The sequence below is a fragment of the Lepisma saccharinum genome, chromosome 3, assembly GCF_977018435.1.
Source record: "Lepisma saccharinum chromosome 3, izLepSacc3.1, whole genome shotgun sequence".
Taxonomy (NCBI): domain Eukaryota; kingdom Metazoa; phylum Arthropoda; class Insecta; order Zygentoma; family Lepismatidae; genus Lepisma; species Lepisma saccharinum.
Window position 1 is genome coordinate 61,963,035 of NC_139231.1, and position 17,585 is coordinate 61,980,619.

At 39.0% G+C, this 17,585-nt stretch overlaps 1 protein-coding gene across 1 annotated transcript; it reads left to right on the forward strand.

Moving 5' to 3' along the window:
- Window positions 1–369: 369 nt before the first annotated feature.
- LOC145985553 (uncharacterized) lies at window positions 370–1,779 on the forward strand. The gene has a single exon (XM_083119623.1). The coding sequence runs from the start codon at window positions 370–372 to the stop codon at window positions 1,777–1,779; it is 1,410 nt and encodes a 469-aa protein (XP_082975749.1).
- Window positions 1,780–17,585: the final 15,806 nt, after the last annotated feature.

Sequence of the window (17,585 nt, forward strand, 5' to 3'; positions counted from 1 at the left end):
ACTTCTGCGTAACTATTGGACTTACGACCTTCAAATTTTTATGGGACACTTTTCAAAGGTTTATTTCATAATCTATTCATTCAAATTTTCATTCTCACAAATGGTTTGATATTTGGTTTTATTTACATTAAATTTGGCAATGTTCATTCCAAATGCCATAAACAGGCGAAGTCAAAATCGACCCTTTACAGCTCACCGCTCACGAGAAGATCCCTAAATGAGGGGAGAGGACGAGCGGAGGGTCAGGGGAAGACCGGTCTATTTGCAGATTCTAGGGGTAGCAGGAAGTCTTCCGCTGCGGTCATTGTTGTTGTGGAAGTGCTTTTGCGTGGGTGTTTCATTGTGATTTTTCGTGGTGTTGTAAGAGTTATGGCAGGTGTAAGGGGGAAAGGTGCTACTGTGCATAGTGAAGAGCGTAATATTGTCAGCAAAGTAATTGACTTTTGCGATCGTGAATCTGAAGGAAAGCAATATTTGCTGCCAATTACACAGAGCACCAAGCGTGCGTCTGCAGCAACAGGTTTGTCGGAGCCGACAATCAAGAGGATTCGGAAAGAATCGCGTGAACGAAATGAGGGGTCACCGATGAGAAAACTAGTTTCCCCTGGAAAGATTAGGAAAAGGCCACCTCACCGTAATGTGACTCTCGATGATTTTGATATGAATGTAATCAGGAATTCAATTCGTGACATGTACATAAGTGAAAAAAGTGTGCCGACCTGTGGTAAACTTTTGTCTGTCATACGACAAAAAATTAATTTCCCGTGGAAGGAGGATTCTTTGCGTCGTTTGATGAGAAGATCCGGCTTTGAATGGAAGACCTGCAGGAACAAAAGGACAATTTTAATGGAGAGACCGGACATTGTGACATGGCGGAGCAGATATTTACGTGCCATAAAACGATTTCGGGAAGAGAATCGAACGCTTGTGTATGTTGACGAAACGGCTGTGGACACCAATCTAATATCAAACAAATGTTGGCAGTCAAATGATATTTCAGGTGTGATATCTAACGCAAGTTCTGCACATCGATTCATTGTTGTCCACGCAGGTTCCAGTAATGGGTTCATTCCCAATGCAAGCCTGATCTATAAAGCAGGCTGCTCCACAGGAGACTACCATGGGCAAATGAACAGCTCAAATTTTGAGAAGTGGCTGACAGAGAAGCTGGTCCCGAATATACCCCATCGGTCCGTTGTCATCATAGATAATGCTCCTTATCATACTGTGCAGGTGGATAAGGTTCCCTCGAGCTACAGCCTTAAGTCAGACATGGTAACGTGGCTGACAAATCATAACATCCCGTTCGACGCAAGCATGAGGAAAGTAGAATTGCACGAACTAATACAGGCTAATAAGCCACAAGAGAAAACCTTCTGTGTGGACAAGACACTGCAGCAGTATGGCCATACAGTACTTCGTTTACCACCATATGCATGCGATTTGAACGCCATCGAATTAGCTTGGGCGAAAGTTAAAAAATATGTGCGGGATCATAATATATCGGGATCGCTGTCGGTATCTCAACTACATGATCTCACTATACAGGGAATTGCATCTTGCAACCAAGAGGACTGGAAGGGGTACTGCGCGCACGTGGAAAAACTTGAGAAAGAGTACTGGGAAAAGGACGGACTTATGGAAGACGAGGTCGAAAGAATAATTATTTCTTTTGGAGGAGCAGAGGACAGCGACAGCCACAGTTCTTCAGAAAGCACCACAAGATGCAATGAAGAGGATGATGGGGAGGATGATGATCTGGCACAACCTCTTTCATAAATGCAGTAAGTTTGGCCAATTTTGATTTTCTTTATTAAGTTTTGAGTTATGAATTTGTTTATTTCTCATTGATTGTTTTTTTTTCTATCTTCAGTGTACAGCATATTTTTTTACTGCTTATCCTGTACATTATTCAGCCGTGTAGTGTCGGAAACGTTCGAATAAAAGAAATCAACAATGTCCATATGAAACAGCCCGAAAATTTTCATGGCCAACCTAGACCGACAAAGTAATGTTTAACATTGTTGCATTTGTAGCTTTGCACATTGTAAGTGCAAATAAACATTCTCGCTTTCGCAATTCTTTTTTTTCCTTTACCATTTTCTTCGAACGCAAGTGCTGTAATAGCCAATTCCGTCGTTGAAAATATCTTAAACATTGTAGTTATTACAATTGGTAGGCTATTTATAAAAAAAAATAATTAGAAAATCGGTGTACTCTGTCAAGAAATCAACACCAGATTGACGATGATTATGCCTTGACCGCTAATGTGGATACCCCCTGACCGAGCGTGGACAGTGATTTGAGCGTTGCTTGAGAGTAGATGAGACTCAAGCCTTACAGCTTACAGCGAGACGACAGCGCTTGTTTCTGACCCAGGGTGCACTCCCCCAACCCTAATAGTGGAGTCGCCTGCCGCTACGTCACTCGACTTCCGGCAGGGATCTTCTCCTGAGCGGTGGGCTGTACACGGAACGGGGTCTTTCCCGGCGGTTGGAGTTTTCCCCCCTCATTTCGGCAGGACCGCGAAGGAAGGGAGGGGTGCTGCTAATGGCCCGCCTGCTTTTGACCACAGAATGCTTGAACCTCCTTTCAGTGTGTTTTACGAAGCAACGGGAGTTTGTGTTATTTGTAACAAGTGCCAAACCTTCGTTGGAAGAGTAAACCTTCAAGAAATGGAAGTTCGAAGAGAGAAAAGGCGCAGAACACCATATTCAAAGGTTCCAAAGAAGAAATCTCGGCAGGGTGCTCTTCTTCGGAATTAATGGAAAAACCACCATTCATCTCTTTTCATTTAGATCGTTCGGCGCCCAAGGCCGACTCTCGCCACCCCCAGCTACGGTTCGGAACTTGATAATACTAAGAAAATCAGGTACTGCTAGCGAAGCGAGGAAGAAAATTTTACGAAAAGTATTTTTATTTACATAAAATTTCACAATATTTTTTATTAGCTTTATTTTTACTTCAACTTTTGTTCACTTTTTGGCTAATTTGCGAAGACGGGGATGAGTGATTATATGATGAAATTGATGAATGGACACTCACAAACATCCATGCCCAGGCCGGGAACCCGAGACCCCTGGCGTTGGAGCGCAATGTCCTAACCACTCCGCCACGGGAGCCGGCTGAGTTCACAATGAAAATTATTTGCATGTCCGGGTAAAAACAAATATTTAATTTCGATTTTGTGGTTTGATTGAATTGGTTTATTTTATTTGCTTTTCTGCCACTTTTAGCTAATCGTGAAGATGAGGATGATTGATGTTCTGATGAACCGACACTCACAAAGAACAACCATGCAAAGCCCTGGCTTCGAACCTTGCATCCCTGGCATTGTTGCGCACAGTGCTAACCACAGCGTCATGTAGGTCGGCGATTTGGTGTATTAAAAATAAACAGAGAATCCTTGTGTATTAAATCATTCTTAAGCGAAGTGATAGCAAGGGACACCAGATCACCAAAAGTAAAAAAAATAAAGACAAAATGAAATAAAAATAAAGAATACGGCTTCGGTAGTCTACTCGGTAGGGCGTCTGACTGCCACGTGGGAGACACAGTTTCGATTCTGGAGGTGGGCCTTGTCCCCTCATAAAGCGGCTCTGAGGCTCACCTAGCCTCTAATCAATGTGTATCTGGGGGCAACCCTTGGGATAAAGGCGGCCGGATCGTGGTGCTGATCACATGACCGAGACCGAGAATGTGTGGGGCCCTACCTCACATCCCCTAGATGTGTGTTATGGCACGGTGAACTTTGCTTTACCTTACCTGTGAAAGTAATGACGTCCTATACAGAAATTTATCCACGCACCCCTAACGACTACAAAATTTCTCAACTCTCACCAAAAATTTTTCACTGAAGTCAAATTTATGATTATTTCGGCTCTAAATTTACCCTTACACTTCTGTAAAATTCTAGGTTGACCCCTGGTCATATAAAATCAGTATCGTTAGGCTTGCAATTGCAAAACAGTGATAGACTTTTTGCTAGCTTCCTAGTAATACAAACTTTCTAGTAGAACCATATCAAATTCTTACTTATTATACTTGGAAAATATTTCTACTTAGTAACAACTTTTCTCCCGAAAATTTTGGCCAGGGTATGAGGTCGGAGGCCACTCACCATCGTGAGCAAATTGGGGAGCTACGAACGATTAGTGTAATCAGGTCGTGGAAACCTATAACAACAACTGAGGGTTCGTCGTGCTAATCACACGTCATCCCGTAACTGGTAGCATGACAGAGGCGGAACCACGAATTTTTTAAATTTTTGTCTGGGGGCGGGGCAAGTACCATAATAAACGTACCAATAATAATAATAATGTTATTATTATTGATTTTCTTTATTTTACTTTGCTTCTTGTGCCACTTTTGACTTATTTGCGAAGATGGGGATGAATGATATGATGAAATTGATGAATTGACACTCAAGCCGGGATTCGAACCCGGGACCAACATTATTATTATTATTATTATTATTGGTAGTAGTAGTAGTATCAAAGACGTTATTACCCTCGTAAATTATGCAAAAAGGGGTAGCAGTTGGTGCTAAAGTATTTGTTTTCGATCAAACGATCTAAATTATTTTTCAACACGTTCAATTTCACATTAATAATGGAAAACAAGTACTCAAACTATTTTTGAAAGATAGTAATGCTTGATAAATGCATTCGAAATATAATTCCCTTTTACATTAACATGTATAACTCATGCACGATATATGTTTCGCACATATGCAACACTAAATTGTGTACGTATTCAAAGTTTCTTTAATGCATATTATATACAATATAATATATTATTTAAATACATTACACAATAAATTCATCCATCTCACAATAAACCAACAGCAAAAATTACATAAATTGTGCACGCTCCTTTTCCTCAACAATTGCTCATACATTTAAAACAAAATCAATTAATAAAAGTGTTACTCTCTCTCTGGTAATTTACAATGCATTACAGAAAACAACCTGCGAGCAAGAATATTTTTAGATCCATCTTTTTAAAAATTTAATAGGGCGCAAATAATTTCACGGGACGCCAACGCATTCTCTCTTTTACAACTTTTTAGCCTCCCCGATGGCGTAGTGATAACGTCGTCACCTTTTGATGGAGTCCCGGGCTCGATACCCGGCGGAGGCACATGACAGTGCTTCGGATCCCACTTTAAACTGTATGTCCAGTCCCTATTAGCCTTTCTGTGCATAAAGTGGACTTAAAACCACAATTCATCTCTTTTCATTTAGATCGTTCGGCGCCCAAGGCCGACTTTCGCCATCCCCAGCTATGTTTCGGGACTTGATAATACTAAGAAAAGCAGGTACTGCAAGCGAAGCGAGGAAGAAAATTTTAGGAAAAGCATTTTTATTTACATAAAATTTGAAGTTGTGGGCGGTAATTGCCCCTTGCAGATGCACTTGACCGTCAATGTTTCCCCCCACAGAACTCATTTCCGTCCAAGGTTGGGGTGGGGGGCAATTCCCCCCTGTAGTTGCGCCACTGTTGCATGATCTCCCTCTGCTGAGGCATGTGGGAGTGATGCCGGCAGTATCTTGACCTGCTTGGACCTTTGCGCCATGGGTTATAATTATAATTATGGTTTACACGGAGAGAGAAATTGTATTGTATACGCTTCATCATCCTCATAGTCGCGATTAAGCTAAGAATTATAAAAGCAACGAAAATAATAAATACAGTCAGTTTATGTGAATTATAAGACTGTGTTTTCCATAAAGACGTCGTATGCTTTCTTTCAATTTTCTTTATCTTGAAACTTTTTCCCATCAAAGTTGATCTAACGGTGAGGTGAATATAAGTGTAATAAACTTAAATATATTGCTCTTTATATCATTAGATTAAGAAAGACGAGATGGAGGAATAAAAATATGAAACTGGGAGGAAGAGCCTCCATTATGGTACCATCTTTGAATTTATCCGGAGTGATTAAGTACAAACTGATACACGTACCTATATTTTCTACATTTAATGGACAGCCTCAGTGGCCAAATGATTTGAGTTATCGACTCAAAATCTCACCGCCGAAGATTCCAGGTTCGAACTTCGCCCTGGGTAATGTACACGTTTTCTTGAAAATTCTATTAATGTTTGAATTAGTAAGATTTTCGGACTGATTTCACTAGTGTATATCCCACGACATATATTGATTGCTGATCATATAAATTAGAAACTATCTGTTGAAAATATAAATTACAAATTTGCGCTGTCTGGATGTCGTTCAATTTGTCTTTCGAACATGGATTCGTATAAAGTGTACGCAATTCAGGCTTTTCAAATCTCATTTCACAGTGGATGTTTTTTATGTGGAAGCAATTCTGTGAAGACGGGACTAAATATAATCTAAAAACTAATTTCTGACATAAGCACAGAAATAAGCATAATATTTCTAATGACGCCTTCTTTGACGAGATCCCAAGAGAAGAAATGGAGGACCTCTTCAACCTGGACATTAACGATAGGTTAATTATCATCTCTTAAACATGTAATTCAATTTCTGTAACAGTGCATTAATTATTATAATAGGCCCGAACCCGAAGTGACATTCGAACATGCTCTTCACAGGAATATTAGAAAATGAAATCCAAGAAGTTAAATGAAGATAGAAGTGTTTTAGTGTTCCAAGGTAAAAACCTGCAATTTTGTGACTGTCTTCGTTTGGATATCACTTTAATTCATTCCTGAATTAACAAACTTACGGACAGAAAACGGCAGCAAAAGTTTCACTAGAATAACTTACAAAAAAAGAAGCTCAGTTGTAATAAAATAAGCCAACTATTTTTTCAGCGAGTTTGCAGATTCAAAATAAAATACCAGGCTGTTCCAGAAGACCTGCACCATACTAGAACGAAAACGAAACAGATTATCAGAAACAAAGACAGACTTTATTCAGCAAAGTACTGGCCTCCATGTTCAATTACCTTCACCCACCTCTGCGACAACAGTTCAATCTGATGGTGATACCAGGTGGCAGGTTTAGAATTGAAAACCTCACGACAGGCAGAATTTATCTCATCATATGAACTGAAGTGCCGACCACACAGGAAATGAGAGAGAGCGAAACAAACCGTAATCCGATGGTGCAACTTCCAGACTATAGGCGGGATGAGGTAACAACTCAAATCCGTCAAGCTCAGCCAGGGTGTTGGTCACTCTTCGAGACCGGTGACTGGGAGCATTGTCATTTTGCAGCAGTAACCTCTTCCTCCTCGTTAATGCCGGGTATTTCCCGTCCAGAATGGCATACGCTCGGCGTAATTGTTCAGAATACATTTCACCTGTTACAGCATGGTCTTCTGGAACAAACTCATAATGGACAATCCCGTCAATATTCCACCACACACTCAGCATGAGCTTTTTCCCAAATCTGTCCTGTTTTACATGTGCGATGGCCTCCTGCCTTCTTTTCACCCACTGTTTACCTGTATCGGGGTTTTCAGAAACACATACTTCTCGTCTCCTGTCACAATTCTCCTCCAAAAACGAAGATCATGCGGGTTTTGTAGCAATGTCTGGCAAATTGCAACTCTGCGCTGGGCCTGCACCTCTGTCAGCTCGTGTGGACTTTGTCGAGACTGTGTATCGGTGTAATCCATGTCATGCAAGCGAAGTTTTACTGTCGATTTGGATGCCCCAACCACTCTGGCTAACACGTGTGCTGGATTGTGGTGTAGCATGCACAGCATCCTGCAGAGACTCGTTAATGTCCATCGGAGGTCACCCCGTGCGGGCCTTGTCCGCGAGGCGTAGATCACCCGAAGCGAATTTTTTAAACCAACGGGAAGCTGTCCATCGATTCACCACTTCTTCGTTCCCCACACGACAAATTTCCTCCGCTGCCGCTTTTGCTGTTAGACATTTTTTCCATAAAAAAGCTAGCACTGCACGAAGTGCAATTTGGTCCTCACTCATCGTGGCCACTTTCATTTCAAAGGAACACTCGCTACACATGCTGTGCGTGCCTTCACTTGATCCCACGAACCTGTCCTCTATGCCTGCCAACAGCCTTTCACCGGTGGCGCCACCTACCCTCGCAAACTTCATCTCTTGGGGCTCAGTGTGCTGATGGTGCAGGACTTCTGGGACAGCCTGGTATTAGTGTTGAACTAGTGTTTATTGACTAAATTATATATTTTACGCATGTACATATTTGTTGTGTGTATATGATAGGACAGGGTTTCGCCGATAAGCTGTCATTCTTCTGCTGGCTTCCTGCTTAATTGACTTCTATAGTGAGTACAGTTTTAATTAAAATTATTGATTTGATTTGCTTTCTTTTACTTCGCTTTTTGTGCCATTTTGTCTAATTTGCGAGGATGGTGATGAGGAATGATATGATGAAATTGATAAATGGACACTCACAAATATCCATGCCCAGGCCGGAATTCGAGCCCAGGACCCCTGTCGTCGTAGCGCGATGTGCTAAGCACTCCGACACGGGGGGGCCGGCAGTTTTAATTACACAATTAGAATCAATCAATTTAATAAAATAATAATGAATTTTATACGGAATAATATTATATATTTTTTATCAGAAAGGGGTTTGTCAATAATAATAAACAGAAATTAATTTAATGATGATGGCTTGAGGAACTTATATGCTATAATATTGCATTGCTCTAGTGATTGGTAACTAATTTCAATTTATATTTGTCAGTCTTTATGATTATACCACACTTTCCAATTGTTAGTATAAACTATAAAAAAAATGAAAAGTATTTACGAATAAATTTGTTGGGATTGGGCATCGTCCTATAAAATAAAAAAATACTAGGCCGAGGTCTCGAAAAGGTTGAGAACCACTGGGATAGAGTAACCAACCTACCATCTGCTCTGTGTTCCTATGGACACAAGCAAGTGGAGAATAGAAGCTGCTGCGAATTTTGTCACGCTGCCCCTGCCCATGGCTATGGTAAAAGGCCTAGGCTATTTATTCTGGAGGAGGCAGTTCACTCCAAAGTAAGTATATATATAGTTGAGAAAGTAGCGCAGTCTTCCCTCCCGAAGCTGAAAAAAGAGGGTCGTGGGCGGTCCCAACCCTGACGTCACTCACAGGACAGGGGTGACTCTGTCACTGACCTTTCCGCTTGTTATAGGATCTGCATTTGTGCGAGAGAGTGTGAAAGTGCCTTGTTTTTCCTTTTTCTGTAGCTTGTGTGATAGTGGAGAATTTTTTTTTGCAACAACAATAACATTTAAGGAAGATGCCGTGCAATTGTGCTGTTACTTTGTGCCCGAACAACGCAAGAAATACTGTAGGTGTAAGCTACTTTTCGTTCCCAAAGGATCCGATTACGTGCAAGATATGGGTTTCAAAGTGTAAGAGGTTAGATCCTGTTAACGCCAAAACAGCGACAGTGTGCTCATCGCATTTTCTGGATGCTGATTACGAACGGAACTTAAAAGCAGAACTGCTGAGCATTGCCTGTAGACAGCAACTTAATAAAAACGCTGTAACAAGTTTAAATTTGCCTGGTTGTGTGGTGAATTGTAGTAGTGTGCAACAGCCAAATGACATAATTGATCGAAGTGGACGTGCCAATAAACGTCAGATTAGAAAGCGAGCATTGGAAAAACTTGAAGAGTTGTCTCCTCGCAAAAGAATTTGCATGGCACATAATTCAGAGACTTTGAGTATCTGCAACAAGATAGTGAGTTCGAAACGCTGACAAAGAAATTAAAATGTGCTGAAGAACAAATAAAGAAACTGCAGACACTACATGATGAAAGTGCTAAGAAAGTAAACAAAGTAAAGAAACAATGCAATCGTTTATTACATAAAGTGAAGAATTTACAAATTAGCAACACAGTTTACTAGATATAGTCTGCTCTATACATATACATTTACTTACACACACACGCTAGAACATTCAATCGATTTTTAAGACACATTTATTTCCAAAAACACGGAAGAAGTATATATGAATTCCTATGCCGTTGCTTGTGCTCGTCTTTGACATGTCCTGTGTCTGACGTCATCCGTGGAGGTTTACGAATGGGAATGGTTCCGAACTTTTCCGAACGCCAGACTGCACCTCCCTGGTTCACTCCCCCCTCCCCTCTCTCTCAATCCCTCCCATCGGGCGAAACACTAGAAACCACTGCCCGCTCGGTCCCGTCGATTCTCGAAACCTGTTTTGTTTACCCTCGGAATCGGAAAGTGAGAAGCCGACCATTTAGTGAGGCAATTGTATGCTGTTACCAAACTCAATATAATTAAAATCAAGTATGAAATCATTATTGCTACAGAGAATTTGAGTGAATAGATTATGAAATAAACCTTTAAAAAGTGTCCCATAAAAATATGAAGGTCGTAAGTCCAATAGTTACCGAGGAGTGGAATTGATTACTTCTTTTACAAATAAACGGGGAAAACTCGTCTTTCTAGGAAAGGGAGGGGGAGACGGTCGCGCTCGGGCAAGGGGCATGATTTCCTCTTAAAATACTATTTTTATATTTATAAAGTTACTGGACAAATGACAGTTATACAAAATTTTATTGCTTGAGACCTCAATTCGAGATGTTGGAATGAGCTCTAATTTATATGACTGAAAATGTAAGAACATAACCATCAACAAAATTTTCAATATGCAGTTATTCTCACAAAATACTTTAAAAATGAGTATTTCACAAAATAATCGTTTATTTTTTAAAAATAGATTTATTGATTTAGTGTGAAAGTTTATACTATTTGGAGCACTTCTGAGAAAACCAGACATTCATAGGCGTCACCGTTCACGAGAAATATCAAACCAAAATAAATCTAATACGGTGGACTATTTTGAACATGGGAGGCATCGGCACGCACATAGCGATTGGCTCCTCGACTGAAAATTCCTTAAATGGCATAAAAATTATACTACCAAGTGTCTTGCTTTTATCAAAAAGTGTAACAATTCGTCAATCATTAGGGACTTAGCCGCTGGACAGTGATCAAGATTGTGGGTACGAGTCCTCTATTTGGAGACACATCTTATGGCGATTCTTTGATTAAATACATTAAAAGTTATATCAGTTTAACGCTTATAAATTAGGCTATAATTTTTATTCCAAATAATATTCTGTCGCATAATTTATCTGATAGTTACAATCGAGAAAATTCTAAAAGTACAGGAAGACTTGTCTCTATTTTACAGGGGAAGACAAGACTTGTCTTTATTTTAAAAGATGATTTCTTACATAACGTGAAAACCACTTACATTCGTATCATTGCCTATCCTTCCAATTTTCATTTATTTCGAATTGAAATAAATGAATATCCCACATCTATCACCACGTGGGATCGTACTACGGGTAATGTAGCTCATTCATCATTCATCACCCCCAACTATTGGCATACTCGCTGTTCATGGCAAACCTGATGGTAAGGTGCAAGTGGTACTGACTAAACACATACGTGTGGCTAGGGTTAGCACTTAGCAGATCGCTGTAAGGGAAATGTAGGACATGCTATCCAAAATGTAGGTAGGACACAAAACATTCTCAATAAATAATAGATATTTCTATAGAACACTTTAGAAAGTAGTTGAAAAGTGACACTTTTCAGTTTTAAAAAAATTGATTCTTAATTAATTTTTAAATGCAAAATTTCAAAACTTGCAATCATACTAATCAATGCACCTCTCACTACATGATTTAAGCGGTACTTCTCAGAGGAGACAATCTTTATAAAAAATTCAGGTTTAGCCAAACTATATTTATGTTAGAGTGGACAGTCTAACTCTTTGAAATTATAGGGACCAGTACCAAACAAACATTTTACAGACTTCATGAAAAAATAATTTCTCTCGTGAGTCTGTTGTGCTGATGGTAATGAAAGTACTCTCTCAACATTTGAATTATGACCTGTAATGGCAAACAAATATTCAGCAGTTACCGTAATTGAAAATGGTTCGAGAAGTTTCATCTTGAGTAGTGTCCAGGGTGTCTACCAAAATAACACATCCAGAATTCTTGACATTTTCTGGACTTTTCTATACCTTTTTCCGTTTTTCTTAATGTCTATTTATTCGACCGCTACTTAGGTAAAGTTGAAAATTAGTAATTAAGAAAATAAATATTTATTTAATGAAAAACCCTACTAAAGAGCCTGAACTGTGTTTGGCAGATAAGCGAGGCTTTGGCGTCTACTCATGTGGGGCTTGTGTCGGTTGTCCCTATATGTTTGTGACTGTCTCTTCATCCATCTTATCTTACCACCATTCATCCTCATCTTCGCGATTAGCCAAAGGGACAGAAAAAAGTGAAGTAAAATAAACTAAATCAACCAATCAGTCATTATGATAGCAAAACTTCTTGACCACAAGAATAATTTATTGCCTTTTTATTGACTTCTTGACCTACTTGTTAATATATTTACTTTTTCTTGACTACCATGACTTTCTTGACTGGCAGACACCATGAATAATTTTGTTATCTATACCCCTGCTTTACAATCAAATTGTATTGAATATTGAATCAGAATGGGCAAGACCTTGTTCCATCAGTATAAACCCTAAGGCAAGAAATTCTGCTCAGGCATTGAACAGTGACGTTATCAGAAAGTGGTCCCAAAACTTTGTTCATTAAGTGCTTCCGTTTTCCTGTTTGTTTAATAGCAGGACAAACTTTTTTTGGGGGGGGGGGCAATGACTCATGGCCGCGTTCACCAACTCCGATTATTTCGAAGTTCAGATGAACGAGATCAATTTTAATCCACAATAAATGAACTTGGTATAAGGATTTGCATTGCACCAACGAAAAACGACGTTCAGGAGGTTCCGTTCAACTGATCCGAGATTAATTTGTAAGGCTATACCTGATTGGTTGGCTAACACAAATCACAACCAAGAACTCCATAGAGTAATGTGATGTGGTAAAGTATCAACATGTAGGAGAAGAAGATAATTCGGGCTGCAAACTTCTCTGAATTTGAGAGATGTACTAATCAACCTTGTCAATATGTACAAGGATGTAGTGGAGTGTAAAGAAATAATGATATTAAAAAAGAACTGACGGCACAACACAAAAGGAGGAGAAAGCATGGAACCTTCTTCTACGGGACTTTAATGCCTTACGAAATACATTCGGTTTTGAGAGAACAGTGTACGCTGAACCTCGCCCGCAAAAAAGATATATTATTATTATTATTTCTATTATTACTGTACTGTGGTAACTATTTGAATTTTTCATTTCTTAATTCTTATATATTTATATTGTCGTGTCGTGTAAATAGCCAGTAACATGTATTTTCGTAAATTTATACAATCATATTTCCAACACCATGTAGCAATATCGTAAACATTGCTGTGTTCTAATTTACCTTGCGCGTAATATATGACATTTATATATGTTTTGTGTTCTGGGATAGAAAGTACAGTATTTATAAATATTACAACTTTGCACCACAGAACCACAAATTATTATTATTATTTTAACAGTTTTTAGTTTACATAGTTCTCGAATTATTAGCATTGTACATCCAACATCTCTAGCGTTTGCACGCCCTCGATATCACTTTCCGCTCTTTTTATATTAAAAAACAACTGCCTGCAGTCGAAGCGTCAGTATCGTGAACCAGGATCACACACCAAAACGGTCGCGAATGGCCGATCAGAAGGTAAACAAGTGTTGAACCGTCTTCGTGCAATGGAATTTTCCAGTGATCCTTTCCCGATCCGAGTTTAAAATTTGATCTTCGTTCGTGCACACGGACATCAAAGACTGAAGCAAAATAAATTTCACTATTGAGTTTGGAAGCGTAGTCCATAGACTTGTAACTTGCATGATTTCTTTCTGTTACCTATTTTCCTAATTAATATTTTGTGACGCTCAAAATGTAGGACTTTTATGATATTTTTCAAATTCCTCCCGAACGCCGGACATAAGGCTAAAATGTAGGACATGTCCGGGAAAAACCGGACGTCTGGTAACCCTACGTGTGGCAAGACACACCACTTGAGTTTTAAATCCCCAAAGACTGGATGAACATGGCTTATTGGAAAGGGTATACTTGTCTCTGCACTACTGAAGATATGCGATGAGAGGTTACGCTCGAGACTATACAAAGAGTCTGACTTGCGACTCGTCTCGACACGGTCTTCCCAAGGCGTCCTCTTATCTCTCTTTGTAATCCTCGTACTCGCTCCTCGATTGACTGACTTAGAACTGACCACTGACCTCTCTCCTTCCAGACATTTATTCCAATCGAATTTACTAAGTAATGCCGACTCAGTTATCTGTAGACTCTTCCTTGATTGCGATCGTTTACACCTGTTTGCAACGACGGCGATCAAGGAAGCTCGGCAATGTCTGACAAGACATTCATTCCTTAGATGGTTCTAGCAATTTCCTGATTGGAAAGATGATGGCTAAATGTCTGGGATTTTAGAGTTCGTTGTACGTTACATTTAAAAGATTCTACAGATCGTTACGATGCCCCTCTCCGGAAAATAATTCCTTTGAATTCGTCTTTATATGTGATCCAATCTTATAGGGGTATCGTTCATTACCAAAACATAAAATCCTACAGATCGTTACGCATTATTGAACAACGAAACATTACCTTTTCTTCAGTCTATCTAATGAGGATCAAAAGTTTAATAGAAAAATAACTGCTTAGATATAAGCCAGTAACTAAGAGTCTGTGAATCCGATGCTTGAGGGGAAGCACAGGGGAGAAGGACGTGAACGTTTGAGATTTTTTTCTTCTATAGGTCTAACAACTGACCAAAATCCATCTTTTACGGAATCATTCCCAACATTCGTCGTTTTCAACTTAATTTTTTTTTTTTTTTGGCTAACACAGAAGTTTTCACAACACTCCCACATCTCGTCCCAATGAACGCCGCGGCTAAAAATATGAAAACAGTAACGTATAAATTAGCAATAACAGCACAAAATAAAGGCTATTATCAAGAGGAATATCATCTGTCCCTGAACAGTACGTATGTATATCCTCTAGCGCGACACAAATGAAAAGTCTCATTATAGCTCAGTTCATTGCTGATGCAGGACAAATTTCAAATTCATTTTTCTCTCTTATATAAAAAAAACCCTTGATAAAACTTTATTAGTATGAAGATGAAGGATGGTAGTTAAAAATATTCAAAAATGAGAAAAATCGATGAGGGGATGTTTTGAGCTGTTCAAACTTGAAATTTGAATATTTGAACAGTGTGTTCAAATTTTACAAAGTTTCAACATTTTATCATCTCATAATATGCAACCGTTTTTCCCCTTTACAACGAGCTCAAGAACGCTTCTGTATCTTCGTTCGTTCCCGAGATATACTTAATTGAAAAGAGCATGATGCTCAAAACTGACATTTTGAACAACCCTCATATAATTCGTAATAATCATATTTCAGCAAAATCCTTTCACAGGTTTTGGAGCAAAGCAAAGCTGTGTCCGAAATATCATCAACATCGTGACTATGAGGGTCAACTCCTGCCTGATTTGACATGGAATGAATGACCCGACCCATATATATATATATATAATGTCATTAAATGTCTCAAATTATTTTATAATATATACAATATATTATATCGACTGTCTTTCATTCAAAATGTATAATTGCAAATAGATGAACAATGATGTGCATAAGGGAGGAGGGATAAAAAATAAGATATATTAAGATGATATAGTTTCATGTATAAAATTCACATATAAATGCTATTACGTGTTTTATTAATATATCTATGTACTTCGTGGTTGCTAACGAAAGACGATGAGAAATGGAGAAGAAGTAACAAGTCGGTCCAATTTCTGTGTTCTGGGGATTGCTGGGTTTAGTGTCCTTAGAGGTGAGGCTCTTTGTTGTCCGTTCTTTTTGTATGTTCTCGATATTATTCCAGTCATGTATATTCGAATCTCAAACTAATTGTTTATATTTGTTGTTAAAACAAAAACTCTTCCCCCCTTGGAAGAATTTTTGTGGGGGGAGGGGGGAATTTCAAGACAAGATCGTTGGTGGGAGGAATTCCCCCGTCCCCCCCGGGATTCCGCACCTTGGTTTGGAACATTTATGTTACATATTATGCTGTTCATTAAATCACATTTTTGTAATCTGTAATTTTAAGGCAGTAGCTATATTGTTTGAAATAAAATATGCCAAACCATTTCAAAGGTAGAATTACAAGTATTGTCAACTGACCCCGAACATATCGTCAACTCACTCCACATACAGGTTGAATTGACAATTGTCACTCTTCAAAAAAAAAAAAATTAACAAAATAAAAAAGCAATAATTTTACAAGTTTTTTGGAGCATGGTGAATTAAAAATTTGTAGTGGTTGAGGAAAATACAAATATTGCTCGTAGGATTTCATCAATAGTATATCTTAATTTTTAAAAGCTGCAAAAATTTAAACATAAAAACATGGTCAAGTACGATTTGATGTTGCTCTTAAAGTAGGGTGACCATAATATTTTGACCCAAAGGTCACTTTACTCCCTCCTGAAAAATTGGTTAGGCCTAATTAGCTATAAAATTATTGTCATTAACGTATTATTATTATTATTTATAGTAACCGCTGTAGCTCAGTCGGTGGTCGGCCTCCGTGGAGGAGTGGTTAGCATAGTGGTCCCGGGTTCGAATCCCGGCTAGGACTTGGATGTTTGTGTTGTCCGTAAATTTAGAAAACCGAGAATATAGAGAAAAACTGATATGTACGAATGTTGAGAAAATGTGTGTGAATGACGGGGGATACCACCGAATAGGGGAATTTCTTTATTTTATATATAAAAAAGTCGGTATGGCGTCTGACTACCATGCGAGAGGCCCGGGTTCGATCCCCGGCTGAGAGAACCGGGACTTTTTCCACCTGTTTATGCGGCTCCGGCGCTCGCCCAGTGTTGTATAAAGTGGATACCTGGAGGAAACTCTGGGAGGTAAATGCGGCCAGGGGCGTGGTGCTGATCACATCACTCCAAGCTTCGGCCGAGATACGCCTTCATGGCGTGGTGCAAAGCACAGGGGAGCACTTTACCTTTTTTATTATTTATTGTAGTATGGATCACATAAATGATACATCATGAACAATATCTATGTAAAATATGATCTCTCGTTGTCAAGAGCTATTAATTTTTATAATCTCGGTATGACTACTATGCCAGAAGTATTTTGCAGAAGGACCAATCTTCTTGAGAACAACTTTATTCTTTACTAACCGTTAATAAAGCTCCCCGAAAAAGTTGCATCACATATTAATATCTAACACAAAACGCGGGATTTGACATTTGAATTTCCGCCAAGACACAGAAAGTCATTCTTTTTAAGAATCTCTCAAATTTAGACTTGGTTTTCAAGCTAATTCCTAGACTTTTAAAAAACGGGACAAATAGTGTTTCTTGTATAATATCGACGGGACAACTGGGACACGCCTATGAAACGGGACTCTCCCGGTCAAAACGAGACGAATGGTCACCCTATCTTAAAGAAACGATTTTATTTCGAGCAAAGTGAAACAAAAATTATTTGAATTTCACGCTATTCAGTTCATTTTCATTTCTTGTGCGGCAAGGCCGAGTAAAGATTGTTGCAGTCAAGAAATGATTGTTGCGCCGGTGCATGGAATTCGCCGCCCCCC

Excerpts from the sequence above, each read along its gene's own strand:
- LOC145985553 (XM_083119623.1), top strand. The coding sequence starts at position 370 with ATGGCAGGTGTAAGGGGGAAAGGTGCTACTGTGCATAGTGAAGAGCGT.